The sequence below is a fragment of the Hyperolius riggenbachi genome, chromosome 1, assembly GCF_040937935.1.
Source record: "Hyperolius riggenbachi isolate aHypRig1 chromosome 1, aHypRig1.pri, whole genome shotgun sequence".
Classification (NCBI taxonomy): Eukaryota; Metazoa; Chordata; class Amphibia; order Anura; family Hyperoliidae; genus Hyperolius; species Hyperolius riggenbachi.
The window spans coordinates 337,771,343-337,791,264 of NC_090646.1; the positions used below are offsets into that span (position 1 = coordinate 337,771,343).

The 19,922-nt window shown below is 44.3% G+C and overlaps 2 protein-coding genes across 6 annotated transcripts in view; one reads left to right on the plus strand and one right to left on the minus strand.

Moving 5' to 3' along the window:
* Window positions 1-500: 500 nt before the first annotated feature.
* OAZ1 (ornithine decarboxylase antizyme 1) lies at window positions 501-18,086 on the minus strand. The gene is given in 6 exon segments (XM_068233963.1): window positions 501-941; window positions 3,089-3,174; window positions 7,528-7,700; window positions 9,989-10,075; window positions 10,077-10,128; window positions 17,825-18,086. Coding segments are annotated over 6 exon segments (648 nt in total). The 5' UTR covers window positions 17,944-18,086; the 3' UTR covers window positions 501-810.
* The window catches only part of JSRP1 (junctional sarcoplasmic reticulum protein 1), a 125,326-nt gene continuing 123,166 nt past the window's right edge, over window positions 17,763-19,922 (plus strand). For 4 of the 5 annotated variants that reach the window (XM_068233957.1, XM_068233955.1, XM_068233961.1 and 1 more), the window contains exon 1: window positions 17,763-18,356. The gene's annotated coding sequence lies outside the window, so the exon portion shown is untranslated. The remainder of the gene's footprint in view (window positions 18,357-19,922) is intronic. The other variant, XM_068233956.1, reaches the window with a different exon arrangement.

A 19,922-nucleotide genomic window follows, 5' to 3' on the forward strand; every position in this document is an offset into this window, starting at 1 on the left:
CAGTGATTATTGGATATTAGCAAAGAACTGAATTTTAATTGGGTGTAATGCGGCTTAGTGTCAGCAATTTACCACTTCTCAGGCCTTTCATGCAAAAGGCTGAAGGTGGCTAGTTTGCCAGTCAGCAGCTCCCATGCACCTGGGTGTTAGCTAGTGCTTGGCAGGAGCACTGGAGCAGCGGCCCCCTTATGGAGTCAAATCTAAGCACAGACATGACTTTGATGCCAAGTAACACCACCATGGGTCAAACATGTGTTGTGTTACAAAATCAGCAGCATATAAAATTATATCTATATATCTGCCAACCACCACTCATGGCTGGGAGACTTTACAAGTGTGCAGGTAACACCAGGTGAAAGACCTCAGGGTCAATACTTCCTGCTGCTTGTTTTTCCATATTCCCCATACCAGGGAGCTATAATTTTGCATGAGTCTACAACATAATGGAAATCTTGTCAGTCTGAAAACGTCACTGTCCAAGAAGCAAAAATGTTCTTAAAAACAGAACAAATATAAAGGTTTTATTTAGAATTAGAGCAGGTACTTTCAATTCACAAAAACACAAACATTGCAATAACGCGGAGTGTGCATTTATTCAACATCAAAACATGCAACAAAAATAAATCAGGAGAGATTGCTTCTGATATTTCTTCACCATCTGCCCTAAGCTGGACCAATACAAGGGCAAGTGTATAATAACACTAGCAAACTCAGATGGGGGGGGGGGGGGGAATAAATCTCGTCTTGCAGCTCATCTTCAAGGTCTAAAGGAAGTTGGGAAAGCTCTAGAGGCAGAACATAGATCGGTTTCTAATCTTCATCTGAAGAATCTCTTTCAAATGTGTAAGCCATGAAGCAAGCATCGGGTCTCTTGGGGACAAGGGGATGTCCAGGTCTCACAATCTCAAAGCCCAAGAAGCTGAAGGTTCTCAAGATTGCAGCTGCAGCAAATAGAGAAAAAAGGTTTAGTTCAGAATTGGAACAATTCCTAGCTTTAAGCAAAATGTTTAATACTCTAGTTTGTAGTCCCTTTGGTGTAAGTGTATACGATCCAGAAAAAAAAAAAAAAAAAGCTGGCGGGAGTGGTGACTGGTCAGTGCTGAAAATTGTAAGGAAGATTCTAATGTCTTGCAAGCAAATTGCATAAGACTTGCATACATTTTTGTGAATTGACAATTAGAGAACTCATCTCTTCCTGTCCCAGTGAACACTGGCATAGGCATTTCGTCATAGCAGGAACCAAAAAAAAAAAAAAAAAAAGTAACATGTCAAAGGAAACCCATAGTGTGAGGAGAAAAGTAAAGCACAGCATTTCCTTAAAGTGAACCTCCAGACAAAATCACTCAGCAGAACTGAAAAGGCTTGGTGTTTCTTTAACAGTTTCACAGCATCAGAACTGTTTTTCTTACCAAAGCATCATTTTTACCTAAGCTCCGCCCATCAAAGATCTGCACAGGCTTTTTTTACCTGATGCTGTGCAGAGCATGATGGGATTTGCTATGTTATTCACTATGTTGTTCACGTTGCCTAGCAACTGGGAGGTGCTCAGGACAGTTGGAACTGTCTCATGCTCCCTGTCACCTTTTAACCAAAAAGATGGCTGCCATCATGAAATCAAACATTTGCCTGTTCTTTTAAAACAGTGTGAGTAAGAGATTACCTATTTTAATTAACATGACTAATGTAACTTAATGACAGTATGTTTGTTTAGGCTGGAGTTCCTCTTTAAAGTAACTTGTTCAAACCACAAAAACACACCTACTTACCTGGGGCTTCCTCCAGCTTCCCCACCGCAGCGCCGCTCCCAGCTGGTGGCCCAGGGTCCCCTCCACAATCATGTAGCTGGGAGCATGACTGCCTGAAGGAAGAGGCTGCTGACTTCGCCAGGACAGCAGCTGAAATGGAGGGGACCCGGGGCCACTAGCTGGGAGCAGAGCTGCAGCGAGGGACACAAGCTACCAGGGGCTGGAGGAAGCCCCAGGTAAAGAGATTTTTGTAAACCCAGGAGGTTTTCTCTAAAAGATGCAGGTTTCCTGTCATTTTGGCTTCTGTGGTTGGTCATATTTGACTAAAACCAGGTGCACAGTGGGGTGTGGCAGTGCATTGACAAAAAAAAAAAATCACATTGCTACCCCAGTCTTTTAGCTAGGTGCTCCACCCAGCTAATTTTGGTTAGCACCCAGCTGTCATCAACTCCTCTCCTGTGCTGTAAGCAAAGTTGCGCAGAGAAGCACTGGTCCTGCATTGCCCTGATGCACCCCACAGCTGGGAAAAGTTCATGGGGGGGGGGTGTCACTGCTAATGCAATTATATTGTAAAGCTATGCTACTGTCATCATGTTAGCTGTGCAACCCTAGCCATGTGGTACCAAACATGTGTTACTAGCTCAAGTGAAGCATGCTATGTACTGTATGCGTTGCATGTATACCACATGTGACTTTTCCACTCCGTTGCAGTAGGATGTTCAAAGTGACAACTTAAAGCAGACCCAAACCAAACTTTAATGCAAAATATTTAGTTGCACCACTGACATACAAAAATAAACACTCCTTCAAGCCTATGAGCATTTCAATGCATGCTTTTCAGCCTTCTCTTTTCACAACTAGGGTAATACAGGTGGCAGCCATTAGCAATTCTTCCTTTGCTGGACACCACCTACTCCATCAGTTTGCTGGATTCTGTCCGGGCAATTTGAAAGGAAGGGAGGGGTTCCTCCAATAAATGTAAAATATTTTATATTTGTCATCATGCAGCTGAAAAAAAAAAGTCTGCTATTTATCATAATTTAGAAAATAGATTTCTGAAATCTTGTATTTTTAATTTGGGTCCACTTTAACCTTATGGTGATTTCCTACTATGTGCACATTAACTCACAGCCAGTGTAATTGTAAGGGCATGTTTACATATTTGCATTGTAACAGGCCAAGTTATCCAAATGAGCCATCTACAGTATTTCTGGATGTACATTACATACCAATAATTGGTTCTGTACACCAGTATACTTCCATTGTAAAATAAGCACACCACTTTTCTAGATACAGCCACTAACACAGCCCATCAGCAAGAGCAAACCCAGGACCAAACTTACCTCTATCATCTCTGTTCTTGTGGAAACAGATGAAAACATGGTCAACCTGGAGTTGCTCCTCTGCAAATTCCAGCAAAAGAGCAAAACTGAAGGGGGAAAAAAATAAAATAAAAAAATATATATATCATTCAGTGATGCTAGGCTGCCACTACATTAATCGGTCTACATTCATATACCAACATAGTGGTATTAGTACACATAATTATAGAGCAGGCAAATGCAGAAGCCATGTTTACTGGCCATACTACAGATGTCTGAGCTGATGCATTTTATGCAAAGTTAGACTAATTTGAGTCTGGTTTTGCACAGATAAGTTATTGAAGGACCAAACATTGCAGAGAACCACATGTACTAGGTTTTAAGTGATTCTGTGGATGGGTCCAGGCTGTAAGCTTATCCTGGTGTGTGGGGGGGGGGGGGGGGGGGAGGGGTTGTTGTATGATCTGACTGTTTTAATTTTGGGACACAGTACAGTTCTTGTGAACTGCCAAGTCATAAACCACTATTAGGTAATTAGATAACTTTGGATAATCAGCCATGATTTATCATAAGCATGCATTAGTTGGGTCTCAAATCAATTAACTACTTAAAGCAGTATTGTCACCATAAAAATCAAATTTCAACAGCAACTGGTCTGAGTGTATTAAGTGATAAAGATGCTAATCCTGCATTCAAAACTTGCAAAAAGTTTTCTGCTGTTATGGTTTGGAGTTATCACATACTTTGAGCACTGGCCCTAGTGCCAACGAGTTGAATGCTGGGAGTTTATCTATAATCTATTCCTTCTCTTCTATTTCCCTGCCTAGCTTGCTTATCTGAAACACCTCTGCTCACTTGTGTTTACAAGCAAGGCTGAGGTGACTCAGTGATTGGAGGATAAGACTGTAGTTCCTAGTATACACCTCAGTGGTAGTGTCTGAAGACTCTGGGAGGAGGGCAGCTAATGCATACACAATGAGCAAGAGAAAGAAAAAAAAAAAAAGTCAGGGAGGACATGTCAGCATTAGCTTGGCAAGGTGGCCACTGCCTAGAATAGGATTTTCTGCTTTTCCTTTATAAAATTCATAGGATATTCATACACACTTGAGATAAAAAAAAAAAAAAAAAAGTCTTTGGAAGATGAAAGATCAGACCAATTTTACCCCATTCCATGTAGTATGAGAACAATACTCTACACAGTCTATTCCATTGAGCTGAACTCCCCATCAGATAAAATCTTTGCAAGATACTGTGCACAAAGATGCTGTACACATTCAAAAGATCAGTATCTGCAAAAGATCCATTCCTGCAAAATGCATTCAGTTTAGGATATCTGCAGATCATCATACACCTTGTTTAACAGACATTCATCTGCAGATCTCAGACTATGGGCTTGATTTACAAAGCCGTGCAAATTGTGCTAAACAGTTAGCACGCAAAGTGCCGCGATTCGCGCAATTGCGGACTTTTGCGCGCACAAAGGTCAGCGAACGGCACTTCACGTGCTAACTGTTTAGCACACCCGTGCTAAACAGTTTGCAAGGCTTTGTGAATCAAGCCCTATGAATGCATTTTGCAGGAACGGATCTTTTGCAGATACTGATCTTTTGAATGTGTACAGCATCTTTGTGCACAGCATCTTGCAAAGATTTTTATCTGATGGGGAGTTCAGCTCAATAGAATAGACTGTAGAATATGGCTCTCATACTACATAGAAGGGGGTAAAATTGGTCTGTGATCTTTCATTTTTCAAAGACTTTGAAGTGTGTATGTAGCCTAAGCCGCTCCAATTGGCTTACACGGATACGAGGAGCCAATGAAAGTTGCTCCTGACCAGCTCACATGAATGCCGTCAGACAGTAGAGTGGATGTCAGGAGGATCCTGGCGTGTGGCGTTGACATGCAGCATTTGTCAGGATTCCATAGTTATTGTACCAGCAGTCTCTGGTCCTTCAGGGGCAGAGACCGCTGGTACTAAAGTGGTTTAAAAAAAAAAAGTTTACCTGTTTTTACTGGCCATTTATGTTAAGCAATAAGATCATAGCTGAAACACCGCATTCCCGCAGCAGAAAGTTATACCCCAAAACAAAACCCCAGGGCAAAATTCCACAACGTAGATTTTGCTGCCTGGGGAGGCAGAGCTTTGCGCTGTAGCTCTGCCTGCATTAATGTCTGCCTCTTCCTGACCCTCAGTGAAAAAACAGGGGCGGGGAGAGGTGGAGAATGACATGAGCAGCATCAGAGCTGCTGTGCAAAGTTCTGCCTCTACCCGGAAGGAGCCCTGAATTTTGCCTCTGGGATATAAATATATCGTTCTGCCGCGGGAATGCGGTGTTTCAGCTAGGATCGTGTTGCTTAACATAAATGGTCAGGAAAACAGGTAATTTTTTGGCTTCAGACTAAGATCATGATCTCTTACATGCTTCAAACTGTGGGCTGCCAGTACACTTGACCAGTCTGGTTAAGCCAGCAGGATGCACGGTTTGCTGCATGCAGTGCCAGGGAAGCATATGGTCAAATTCCATCTGTTCTGTCTTAACTCCAGCTTCAAACCTGGCATATTTACACTCAGACCAATATCCTTTAATCAGGCCATACACTGATGAATTAAAACATCCTATGTAATAAAACCCTAACTGTCCGTGTCATCCTCCTGTCCCTGTGTTTTGGCTACTGCGCATGTGTACCTGTTGGGACAGGAGGATGGGGCCAGGGGGTGTGGGCAAAAGGCAGGTGCGCTGACAGAGGCGAGAGAGACCTAGAGGCTGTTTTTAAATTGGCTTAGACCTACTAGAGCAGGGGTGCCCATTAGGTAGATCGCGATCTACCGGTAGATCGCGAAGGCCTTAAAGGGACACTTAAGTCAAACAAAAAAAAATGTTTTACTCACCTAGGGCTTCCAATAGCCCCCTGCAGCTGACCGGTGCCCTCGCCGTCTCCCTCCGATCCTCCTGGCCCCGTTCCTGTTTCGGTGACAGGAGCTGACAGGCTGGGGACGCGAGTGATTCTTCGCGTTCCCAGACACATTAGCACCCTCTATGCTGCTATATGGTATATGATATATGCTATAGCAGCATAGATGGCGCTATTGTGGCCAGGAACGCGAAGAATCACTCGCGTCCCTAGCCTGTCAACTCCCGTCACCGAAACAGGAAGTGGCTGCTGGCGGGGCCAGGAGGATCGGAGGGAGACGGCGAGGGCACCGGACAGCTGCAGGGGGCTATTGGAAGCCCCAGGTGAGTAAAACTCATTTTTTTTGTTTGACTTAAGTGTCCCTTTAATGGTAGATCCCGACCGAACTACATTTTCCATTCTGTATATACAAGTGTGCTCCTAAAATTGTACATAGGTAGATCACTTTGACTTGCTAATTTTTAAAAGTAGCTCACGAGCCAAAAAAGTGTGGGCACCTCTGTACTAGAGTAAGGGGGCAAAGTAGTTGTAGAGAGCAGTGATAACATTCTTATCAATCCATACTTGCAGAAAATCTAATATCTAGGGGTGCAAAGCAATAAACCATGAATATCATGGAGATTTCAGTTTACTTTTACCAGAGCAACTGTAAACCTATTAGTGTTCGGCCAGCTGTGGGTTTGCTGTCCCCACAGTATATTAAGATAATGGTCGACACATTACAATTCGGTTAACTCTTAACCTCTTGAGGACTGCAGGGCTAAACCTAGTGACCAGGCCATTTTTCAGTAAAATTGGCCACTGCAGCTTTAAGGCCAAGCTGCAGGGCCGCACAACTCAGCACACAAGTGATTCCCCCCCCCTTTTCTCCTCACCAACAGAGCTCTGTTGGTGGGGTCTGATCGCTCCCCCCATGTTTATTTTTTTTTTTTATAAATATTTATGTCTGTGTTTTTCATTAAAAAACCCGTTTCTTTAAATGTATTCCCTCCCTCCCCACAGCCAACCAATTACGGCGATCGGCTGTCATAGGCTTCTGCCTATGAGAGCCGATCGCTCTCCTGACCCCCAGGGGGACAGCCGTGTGACAGCTGTCCCCTGTACAGCGCTGCTGCCGATCGCAGCGCTGTACATAAAAATAGACGGCGATCACGCCGTCTAACAGTATCCCGAGCGGCAATAGCCGCTCGGAGAATGAAGGCGGGGCGGAGCTCTGCCCCCCCAAGCAGGATGCACGCACAGCCTGTGCACGATCTCCTGCAAAAAACAGAGCCCCAGGACTTTACGCCAATCGGCGTTAGGCGGTCCTGGGGCTGCCACCACGGCCATCGGCGTGACGCGGTCGGCAAGAGGTTAAACGAACACCATCAAGAATTTTTTTTTTTTTAGTTAATGACTGACTGGAATGAAGACAAAACAAGTGAACTGGGGTGCCAATCTATTCAATCAGGATCACCCTCTATGTACATCTATTGCAGCGGTGTAGTTTGCTTCAGTCAACGCACAGCAGTTTGACCAGCTTGAAATAAGCGCAAATCTTTACTAACCTATCTTTGCTACCATCAGGGAGAATGCCATTAGGAATTTCGATGTAAAGGTTGTTATTGTTCAATACGGCCCTCCAGTCTACTTGCTTGCCATCTGTTAGCCTGGATTGAACATTAAGAACTTTGGTCCGGTTGCTGGACGTATTCTCTTCTGTTATACTCAGCTTATCATCCTAAGTGGGTGAGAAAGCCATAACACATTTAATATAATACTTTACCCCCCCCCCCCCAAAAAAAAAACCAAACTACAACAAGCACCATGTATAGAGAAAACATCACATTTCACAAACAAAACCCACAAGGCACGGTGGCTTCAAAACAGTGGGCAGAGCCATACTAAGCATGCGTCAGAAAGTTCCTACAGCCTATAACAGATGCATCTAGTTTTGGCTAATAAAGATGGTCAAGGAAATGTGGATGCCATCTTACATGCAAATTTAACTGTATGCTGCTTGAATACTGCTTGAATACACTTTCTGCTGTTTTTGATAATCTCAAATCCAAGGTGTATACAATCTGGAATAAGCATCTCACTGATCTAGTAGTAAACAAAAAGTCCAGTTCTTTAACCACTTCTGTATCAGCAGTCTCTGGCCCCCTAAAGACTGCAGGTACCAAAAACTGGCTCCTACTGACTAATGACCTGCTGCTCATCCATCTCCATGACAGCAGAGCTTTGTACGATGGCAGATTATTGGCTCCTGACACTGAGCAATGTGAGCCAATAAGATTAGCTCAGTGATCGCAGGGTTAGGAGCCAATTAAATCTGCTTCTGACTGACTCAGCTCTGCCATCATAGCAACAGCAGAGCGAGGGGTCTGCAGTGATGAGTGAGTAGCATGATTGGCTGTAACAGTGGGCTAGTGCAAGCGCGGTAATTGAAATAAACGCCCTGGCCGGAATAAGCTGCCACAAACAGGGAATAGATTTGAATTAACGCGGTCCAGAATCGACCACATGCCTTAAGACAGCTGATAACAGCCTCAGCAGAATATCAGGTGTGCACAGCAACCCGATCCCCCAAACTACGTGGTGGATCTACTCACCCCCAGCAACGCCCATCCAATTGTTTGCTCCGCATGATGCCACACACTGCTCATTGTCCCTCTGTGTTGGCTACACATTCGACACGTGTGCAGCCAAACCCAACACTGTTGCCCAAGGGGGATCAGAACCTGATCTAATACAGAACATCTAAAGGTGTGTATGCACCTTTCCAAAAGAAAACCTGAACGTGCAATGGAATCTAGCCTAACTCCCTCACTTCAGAATCCCCCCCCCCCCCCCCCAAAAAAAAAAAATCATGCTTCTAGTGGGCCTCAGCCCTTAAAGTGAACCTTACTCACCTGGGGCTTCCCTCAGCCCTCTGAAGCTGATCGGTGCCCATGTAGAGTTGCTCCAATCCTCCTGGAACCACCGGCGGCCACTTCCAGTTTCGCCATCGCGGCCGACAGGCTGGGAACACGAGTGATTCTTCGCGTTTCCAGCCACAATAGCACCCTCTATGCTGCTATTGCGGCAAGGAAGGCCACAATAGCAGTATAGGGAGTGCCATTGTGGCTGGCAACGCGAAGAATCTCTCGCGTTCCCAGCCTGTCGGTGGCTGACGGCAAAACTGGAAGTAGCCGCCGGCGGTTCCAGGAGGATCTGAGTGACTCTACATGGGCACCGATCTGCAGGGGGCTGAGGGAAGCCCCAGGTGAGTAACTTTTGACTAAAGTGCATTAAAGTACTTCGAGGCCCCCCCCAGGCCGGCCCCTTGCCTGCACTAACATGGCCGCATGAGCTGGCCATGGCTGCACAGTCTGCATAGCCGCGAGTGTGGCTGTGCAGCTCTAGGGCCAACCCCCCAATCCACGCAACAGGAAACAGCCTGTTGCGTGGATCAGGAAGGATGGCCCTAGAGCTGCGCAGCCACACTCGCGGCTATGCAGACTGCGCAGCCAGCTCCTGCGGCCATTTTAGTGCAGGCAAGAGAACCCGGCCCGGGGGGCTATTGAGCGGTGGGGACCAAGTGGAACGGCACGAACGGCGTCCTCCGTGCCTACAAAAGTGATGCAGGTATTTAACTTTGACAATTGGCCTCGTAAGTCCTTTAAGCCCCATTCACACTACGAGTAAGGTTAACATTATATAGCTTTTCATAACAAGCTTTAAAATCATGCCAGGTGAACTGCCTCATGCAGGCAGGGTTTACACTTGCAAATTGCATATGAAAATACACATTCTGTTTCAAGACACTAGCCTTAAATGTGCATGATTTTTCCACAATGGCTAATGATTGCTGATAAAACACGTGTGAAATGTTGCAGGGTTGTTTCTCCTCAAATGCAAAAACCAAATCAGAAGTTATTGGTTGCAGGTTCTAAATTTAACAGCACCTCAGTTTTGAGTATTGTGGGATATCAAATTAGACTAATTTGTCCCAAAATTATCCTTAGAGAAACTGTACATACTTACTGAATAAAATAAATTAGCTGAAAGATTGTGATCCCTCTGACTATTCCCTCGCCCACCTGGGATCTTCAGGGGTGGGTGAGGGACATCAGGAACACCACCGAGGCCCAGGACCCAGGTTACTACAGAAACTGAAAGAAACCCTAGAGAGGAGAGAAGAAAAAAAAAATATAACTGTCATCATAGGATATTGAAGCTTTTAATATGCAAGGTGAGAATACTTCTAGACATGTAGAGTACTTCCCTATGTAGAGGGAAGGCTCTGGGATACAATAGTGCCTTCCTAGTCTTTAGTCCTTCCTGTTTCAGTGACATCCACTGTTGAACTGAGCGCATATGCACACGTTCAGACTCATACATGCTCAGTACAGATGCACCTGTCTTTGGAAGCTCGCAGAGACTCTAGCACTTCTGAAGGCTGCTCCTGGAATACCAGGGACACAACTTCAAAGTAGAATGACAGACTCAAAGACTGGTAATGTTCTACGGTATCTAGAGCCTTCCCTTTACATAAGTACAAACAACTGCTTTAATATCAAGACTCCACATTGACATTTTAGAGTTAAATGGTTACAACCCCCATTCCAGACGTTATGCAGACTGTAAGGCATTTGACTCCCATACTCACTAGAACAAGGTTGCAGTGAGATCCGGGGGGGGGGGGGGGGGGGGGGCATTGGGGGTACATAGCCAGTGTGCTCAGAGGCTTTGTGAAAACCAAGTTGAATGCTCGTTAATGGAAATGTAGCTATATTTATCTTCATCTCTAATTTTTAAGTTCACTTGATTCATTCTTGTTAGTTATTTTCAGGGCTGGAAACCACTAGTGATTTTTTTTGAGCATTTCAGGAGTGTGATCGCTAGTGATTTCCCTAAACGCTCTGCCATTGTAAATGGATGGTGCAAATTCCACAGAAGCGATTGCGATTAGCAAAACCGCAAGCGCAGGACATGCAGCATTTTGTTAGCGTTTGTGCTTAAAGTATATAATCGCTGGAGTAATAGCTCATCAAAACCTGCACAGGAGCGATTTTGCTAGCGTTTTAGAGTTACTGCACACTAACAAAATTAAAAGGACCAATCAGAATTTAAAATGCTAATCGCTACACAACCGCTGGCAAATTACACTTAAAAATCACTACCGAAAAAGCTTACAAACCGCTCATACAAAATGCTAGCGATTGGAAATAGCGTTTTGTAGTGGGTTCCAGGCCTCACTGGCATACACAAAAATGAAACCTGCATAAAAAAAAAAAAAAAAAAAAAAAGTTAGAAAATCAGAGCTGTGGAGTCCCAATGGCTCTGACGGCAACTCAGACTCCACAGCCCTGTTTGTAATAATACCCTAATAATGGATAAGTGTTAACACCACCATTAGAGAGGCTAGTGCTATGGTGGTAAAGCTGTGATAGTGTACAGCCTGATGTCACAGGATGATAGTGATCCACTATGTAGTTACTTTAACAGTCTAGTAAGGTAACGTTCCCTGTGACAGTAGGAATGCAATGGATCAGGAAAACAGCGCCATGTTATGTCGCAGATACTATAAAGCACAGCAGAATGAAGGGGGTCGATTCATAACAGGCTGCATGGAGAAAACAGAAAAACAAAAACCCATTTGGCATTTTATACTTGTGTGCTAACCCATAAAAATTCACAGGTACAATAGAAGTTCGTAAAGTAACAGAGTAAATGAGTTTCATTCGGATTTCATCTGGATAATGAATGCAGCTGAGCGGGTGGGTGAGGGGGGAGGAAAATAAAAAAAAACCCAAACCTACCCAGCAGCCTTCTTTCATCCGTCCCACGGTACCTCCCGTGCTGCATTCCAAGCAGTGATCACGGGACTACGAACACTTCCAGGTTGGAGGAAGTGTTTGTAGTCTGGTGATGAGGCTTAGGGGGTGCCATGGGACAAAAAAAAAAAAAAAAAAAAAAAAAAACACGCTACATGCAGCATTTCACCACAATTGCTATTTGAAAGCTTAAAGAGGAACTCCAGTGAAAATAAAAAATGTGCCTCATTTTTACAATAATTATGAATAAGTGATTTAGTCAGTGTGCCTATTGTAAAATCTTTTAAATCCCTGATTTACTCTGACATTACATGGTAAAGTGTAGAGAAACCGAGAGCCCAATATAGTGTAGTATGTTAAGCATGAAGTAAAGGTTATGAGAAAGTTATACTCACAAACATGGGTTACCACAAAGGCAACCACTGCATAGGCAGGTGAGGAGATTAGACCTGTCCTCACCTCAGTCGCTCTCTGTAGATGCGAAAGGGGGTAGATCACCCCTCCACCAGGGGTGGACACAGTATAGCAGTAGAACAGAGGCGCCAGCAGGATAAAAATTTTAAAATTTGCTGGGAGGAAGTGGTGGACTTGCCTCCATAAAGCAGACACGAAAGACTGTCTGAATAGTAGCAATCACATTTATTAAATCGTACCCCAAAAAAGTGCAACACGTTTTGCAGGCCCAGCCCACTTCAGGCAATAAACGTGGGGACAAAACAGAATTTTGGCAATAGCAGGTGTAGCGCCTGTTTTGTCCCCACGTTTGCCTGTTGAAGCAAGCTGGGCCTGCAAAACGTGTTGCACTTTTTTGGGGTACAATTTAATAAATGTGATTGCTACTATTCAGACAGTCTTTCGTGTCTGCTTTATGGAGGCACGTCCACCACTTCCTCCCAGCAAATTTTAAAGTTTTTATCCTGCTGGCGCCTCTGTTCTCCTACTGACATTACATGGTGACATTTTTACTGTTGGCAGGTGATGTAGCTGCTGCATGCTTTTTTGACAGTTGGAAACAGCTGTAAACAGCCATTTCCCATAATGCAACAAGATTCACAAACCAGATACTGCCAGGAGTACTACGGTCCTCAGAGTCACCACAATATCAGTCATACAGCACCACCTGATGGTCTGTTTGTGAAAAGGAATAGATTTCTCATGTAAAAAGGGGGTATCAGCTACTGACTGGGATAAAGCTCTTGGTCAGTTTCTCTTTAAAAAAAACCACAAGTGCAATGATTTTACTGTGGTAATCGCAGTAAAATCATCTGCACTAAGTGCTAGCGTTTGCCAGTGTGAACAGGCCCTAAAGCATCACATGGAGGCGGGAAGGAGGGAGGGAGAGAGAACACGCAAGACAATCCATGACTGGCTGTCAAGACAATGTTAATTGAAAATACAGCCCACCAACATAAAAACAGTGGTTCTTAGGCACAACAATGTATAAACCACCAGTTCATGTGCAGCTTCTGTCTGTGCAGTGTTGCTAATAACCATGTCATTGCAGCATGCAAGTTACTGCACATTAAAATTGTCACAAAAGTAGTCAGAAACGTGTCAAATGATTCCTAAGAACAGAATTTTTTTGTAATCTATGAGGGGGCTCCTTATGCCATAGAAGACTACACCCTCCCATTATACCATCTCATTCTCTGCTTCATCCAATTTCCATCTCAGATAGCCAGCTACCCAAGGGATTTAGATATATCCATTTGCCGATTATGTGTATGGATTAGAGCAAATCCCTTCTGTAGCACCACTGAAACACCACACAAAAAATATCAATGAAATTTTGATGTCAATGCATAACCCATTTCACACACCAAATGAAAATTAGACTAAAAACCATGAGGCTCTGAATATTCACTACACCAACATGTATTACAATACTGCCAAGATTTAAACTATTGAAAAGAGCACCTGCAGGGGGAATCTATTAAAGAGCACAATCACCACAGGCCTCAAACCTTTGACTAGAGTGCATGGCAAATGTCCATATTGTGCAGCAAAAACTAAAACAAGTCAACTAAGGAAAAACAAGAGGCCAAGATTTAGTAAAGTTTAAGTCACAATATTTTCTCCCTCCAGCAAGAAATTCAGGCTCAGGTTAACATACTTCTATACTGAAGAATGGGAATAATTAATGTGTTTTAGAGAATCAACCCAACTTGTAAGAGAAAACCAAACAACTAAAACAGATACAGTAGATATACATATATACTTGCATCTTTGGCTGCCTGATTCATTGAGAACCTTTGACCAACACACACTGCCAGGTTCAATTGATGCTGCTATAAAGTAAAACCACAGCAGCTAACTAGAGCCGCAGGCCTAAGCCCCCTAATGCAGTTGTGTTCACTATTCAGCAACATCAATATTACAGATGCTGAAGAGAAGACAGAAGCTGACAACCGTTAATGGGCTCAGCTTTGCACTGCTGTGATACACACAAAGAAGGCTGAACTAATATCTACAGACCATGGTGAGATTGAAATGAAGGAGTGTATGAAGGAGTGTAAGACCCGATTGAACAAAAAACTATCAACTTCAAATTATAATAAACATATGAACTAATATCTAATCAGGGAACTGTGGCAACTCAACATTACTACCTCTTCAATATGTATACCTAGGCGTAATAGTTCTATAGCACCTTGTACCAACATTTGTATTACTGTTCTGAGCAGTACAAAGCAATGTGATCATTTGCACACCACATTAAAAAAAAAAAAAAAAAAAAGTCCATCTTTGAGATTACCCATCCTTCCGCTTCTGGGCAGCAAAGGCGGCCCATTCCCATTTTTTCCCTTTGGTTACTGGCCAATTTGGTATTTTTGCAGCTCCAAGACACATAGGAAGTGGATCCTAGGATCCACTTGCCGAAAACAGACATTTGCCATGCAGTATTGAGGCAGATACAGAGTCCCAACCAGCTACATTTTTCCGAACGAGCAGATGCTATGCCCATAGCCACCTATGGTGCATCACATCCTGATGCAGGGCAAACAAGGAGCGGAGACTGAACTGGTCTGCTCCAATCCATACTGGCCAAAGCTCTGCACAGCAGATGGGAACACTGCCTATCCAATGGTTGAACCTGGTGGTCATATACAAATAAATAGCCACCTTAAGGCTACAGCAAAGCATTACAGTTTTCCAGGAGAGGGCTCTCAAATGCCCATTTCAACTCCACACTCGCAATGACAGCAACACATGCACAGCAAGCATTTACCTCCTTACATGCACAGCAAGCATTTCAGCTGTATGCACTTCCACCCTCCTACTCTACTTAAAGTGAACTTAAAGCCTACCAAAAAAAAAACGAGATGAACTCACCTGGGGCTTCCCTCAGCCCCCTGCAGACGATCGGTGCCCTCGCAGCTCCGCTCCGATGCCCCTGCACCCGCCGGCGAACACTTCCAGTTTCGCCGTCACCGGCCGACAGGCATGGGAACGCGAGTGATTGTTCTTGTTCCCAGCCTGTATATCGCCCCCTATGCTGCTATTGCGGCCAGGAGGTCACAATAGCAGCATAGGGGGTGGTATACAGGCTGGGAACTCGAACAATCACTCGCGTTCCCATGCCTGTCGGCCGGTGACGGCGAAACCGGGAGTGATTGTTCGAGTTCCCAGCCTGTATACCACCCCCTATGCTGCTATTGTGAACTCCTGGCCGCAATAGCAGCATAGGGGGCGATATACAGGCTGGGAACAAGAACAATCACTCGCGTTCCCATGCCTGTCGGCCGGTGACGGCGAAACCGGAAGTGTTCGCCGGCGGGTGCAGGGGCATCGGAGCGGAGCTGCGAGGGCACCGATCGTCTGCAGGGGGCTGAGGGAAGCCCCAGGTGAGTTCATCTCGTTTTTTTGGTAGGCTTTAGGTTCACTTTAAGGTACCCATACACTCGTCAGATTAGCAGCAGATAGATCAGATGGAATTCTTATCTGATGTGTAAAAATTTTTTTTTTACTAGAATTCCAATAGATTTCAGTTTGAAATCTATTGAAAAACGATCTGATGGCATTTTTTTTGCCATCAGATTTCCATTAGGGCCAATGCAAAATGATAAGCAATCTCAACAGATCGACCTAGATTTTCCACCCTGCCAGTTCAATGGAAATCAAAATCGGTCGATTGGGCAACCGATTTGCAATCGATCAGCCAGAAAATCAGCTGAGTGTATGGGCCCCTTTAGTATGAAAATCTTTGTATGCCAGTTTGTACTGTATTACTTTTACACAAGCTTAGAGGTGTTTTTTTTAGGCTGGGTACACACCATGCAATCAGATTGACAGGAAAATTTGATAGACTCAGGATCAAGAAAGGGATCAACTTTGTGCAGTACTGATCTCAAATAGATCCTCTTTCCAATCAGAAGCAGATTGAACATGCTGGAAATCAGATGTGATTTCTGATCTGATGGGAAAATGTAATACAAATGAATACAAGGCATTAAACACTATGAAAGTATAGCAGTTCCCCAGATGCAATCAACTTCTCTACTACCTATGAACTATCATAAGATGCAAATTCCTACTTGTGTGCAAGTTTAAGGCCTGATGCATGCTCCTTGAAAAATGGTCCAATCAAAATTAAAACGTCATGCATTTGATTTTCCCCATTCCAAAAATGCAAAGCTTGCATTATGGCTAAAAATCAGCACTTAATTGTGCCTCTCTGGTCATAATTCAGCCACGAACTTCTTGTTACCCCTGTGCAGGTGTCAACTCTAACTACCTGGGGGAAGGGGCAGGAACCTACTTAATGCTAGTTATGCTGGGCATACACGGCATTCTGGCAAGGCTTATAAATCAAGCCTTATGGCTCGATTGATAATATCCGACAGGTCAGATGACCTGCCGGATAGATTACCCGCTCGATCCCCGCCGGCGGACAATAGCGTGGAATCGCGCGGCTGATTAGGAGCGTCCACGGGGACGAGCGGGGATCGATCCTCGCGGACAAGGGTCGATCTGGCGGCTAATCGGCCGCCGGATCCACCCATGTATGCCCAAGCATTACACACTGAGATTTTCTGGCAGATTATTTCCAACATGTCCAAGCAATTTCCAATCGATCTCCTATAGAAGTTAAAACAGAAAACGGTCAGAAATCAGATTGAAGGTGTGTGGGTAAATAAAAAAAATAAATAAATCTACACAAGATTAGCACCAGAGGTAGCAATCCAATTAATGCCTCGCTGATCTGAATCAGATCACAAAGGGATTACCTCCTCCCCCCCCCAGCAGCTTGCACCTTTCTGATTACACCACCTAGCTAATAGGGGAGAAAAAACAAAACCCTATGTACTGCAGATTCAACTGTGCAGCCTAGGGCGAGTTAATGTTTAATCACCAGAATATTTATTATTCAGACAGGATATGACTTCAGGTTGCCAAGACACAGAAGGAGGGGGGTTAGGGGGGGACATTATGCCATTACGCACAACTCTCCAGCTAACCTTCTGGGCAGGGCTAGCAACAAACTAGGCTATTGGTTAGAGAACAACACCATATCAACATACAAAAGCCCTTCTGTCTTACTCATGTGTTCCTGTCACAAACCGAGTATTGTGAACATCCACACTAAATAGGAGATACACAACTAATCAAAATGTAATATACCACAAGGTTAAATTAACGTTTTTTTTGTAATTTCCAATTAGTTACTAAAATAAATCTCCCAGCTCTCAACCTTCTGGGTCATTTACCGGATCAGGAAATAAGGTCTCGTTACTATACTAGGCCACACTCTTCCGCTTTCACTTGTTTACTCAAGGCCTGGTCATAAACTCAAACATCAGGAAGCGAGCCCCGAGTAATAATAACTGCGCCGCCCCCCTTCACTGACACAAGCACCAGGCCCGGGCCCACCCACTGCTAATGCGCACTACGCACATGTAATGCTAGACCGCTGGCAGCCTGACAACACCCACGTGACGCTGCAGCCAACGTCAGCCTCACGGTCACCCCAGGTAACAGCAAAGCGGGCGGACGGTGTGCGTGTAGTGACGCCACACAGCGCTGCGGAATGGACGCTGCCTACCTTTTACTACTATTACTGGGAACAGTCAGGAGGGGCATGGTGCAGCTTCTTTTATTTCCTTCTTTTTCTCTGGCAAAACAGTGGCTATTTAATATCCGCTGGAGGGAGGATTTCACCATCCGGCCTCTGGTCACAGAACCAGAACACTCCCGGCCTTCCGCCCCTTCTCACGAAGTCTCTCAAAATGGCGAACCTCTACTCTGAATAACACCTTTAAGTAGAAGGCTGTTGCCCCCGCCTAATACGCTGTCACCTTGAATGGCCAATCACTGTGTTTTTTCTCGGGCACGCGCATTCCCATGACTAAGATCTCATTGGCTGATGGGTCTAACAAGGAAGAATTCCGCAGAATGGGGATGCGTGTCTTTTTTTTCACGCCCCCTCACTCGTTCATGGCAACAGCGCGCCCCCCCCATTTTGTACAGCAGGTAACGTGAACGCGCAAGGGTCCCTTGGTGAAATACAAATGACACCTGAAAAACTGTCGGGATGTCCTTATAGGGCTTTCTGCAAATCAGGCGGCAGTTTCAAGGCAAGTGTGTGGGAACATTGGGGAGCAAGTTAGGCAGATAAAAAGGGCCAGTAGTATTCCACTAAGATGACGTATAATCGCACCATACGTGTCTGTTGTAGGGGGTATGGAGATCGCAGTTGCCATAGCACTGGTGTCACGCGGTGCGATGACGGATGCGGAAATAAAGTTGCATAAGAAATAGATTTCAATTTCTTTGTTCGTTTTGGGCTTCCTCTGTTGAAGTAAGGTGATTGATTACTGGCAGAATTTCTCTGACACCTAGAGAAACAAAATTACATTTTTGGTTATAAGACTGGTATAATAATATCAGTGGGGGAGGGGTACTGTAAAGGTCACAAGAACGTACCAATGTTAACCCTTTAAACTCAAAATATAGGCTTCAATGAAAAGCAAACATCTAAAGCAGCCTTTCTCAACCTTTTTACCCTAGAAGAACCCTGCAAATAATTTTGGCGATCTCAAAGAACCCCTGCATTTACCGTATTTTGCAAGAGTCATGGACTTGAAAAGTAGTTGTGGCTGTTTATTTCACGACCCCCTCTTACTATACTATATAGACCCTTTATTATATTGTCCCCTTATTCTAGGTTTTTTTTTAATTAATGTGCTCATTATTATTCTGACCACAAATTTAGTGCTTCTTCTTATAGTATCTCCTACTTTAGTGTGCTCCTACATACGGTACTTCCGCCATGATCTGGGAAAATGCCAAGGAACCCTTTCAGAGTACTCAAGGAACCCTGGGTTTCCAGGGAACCCTGGTTGAAAAAGCCTGATCTAAAGTAAAGGATATTATTAAAGGCAACTGTAGTGAGAATAATATGGAGGCTGCCATATTTATTTTCTGTTAAACAGTTCCAGTTGCCTGGTAGACATGCTGATCTATTTGGCTGCAGTAGTGCCTGAATAACACCAGAAACAAGCATGCAGCTAATCTTGTCAGATCTGTCAATAATGGCAGAAACATTGATCTACTGCATGCTTGTTCAGGGACTATGGCTAAAAGTATTAGAGGCAGCAGATCAGCAGGATTGCCAGGCAACTGGCATTGCTTATAAGGAAATAAATATGGCAGCTTCCATATACCTCTCACTTCAGTTCCATATACCTCTCACTTCAGTTGTCCTTTAAATAAAAATATTGTGCTCTATTCATAAAACATTTGAGTCGGAAAAACTCGTGGAGGGAAAAGTACCGCAGCGGTATTTTAGAGTTCTGGGTGGTCATTCATAAAAATCTTGCCAGCTGCGATGCAAGTGCGGAGATCTCCCGCTGAAGACTGGCAGTAAGCTGACGGAAGGCATGCGGAAACACTTAAGCCGGCAGAGTCCCTCCGTGCGCTGCTCTCTCTGGGAGGTCTGTCCTATTCACTTGTATGTAATCCGCAGGCTTCTCGCTAAATCAGAGGAAGCGGTATTTCCCGTCTACATACCGCTTCCTCTAATCTTTATGAATGGCCATTTTGTTACTTTTTTCTAGATAAATCTAGAAAAACACTGTAGAAGGCGGAAATGACTCGCTCTGCTGGGGGATTGTAGATTTTCATGCGGGAACAGCCTTTAT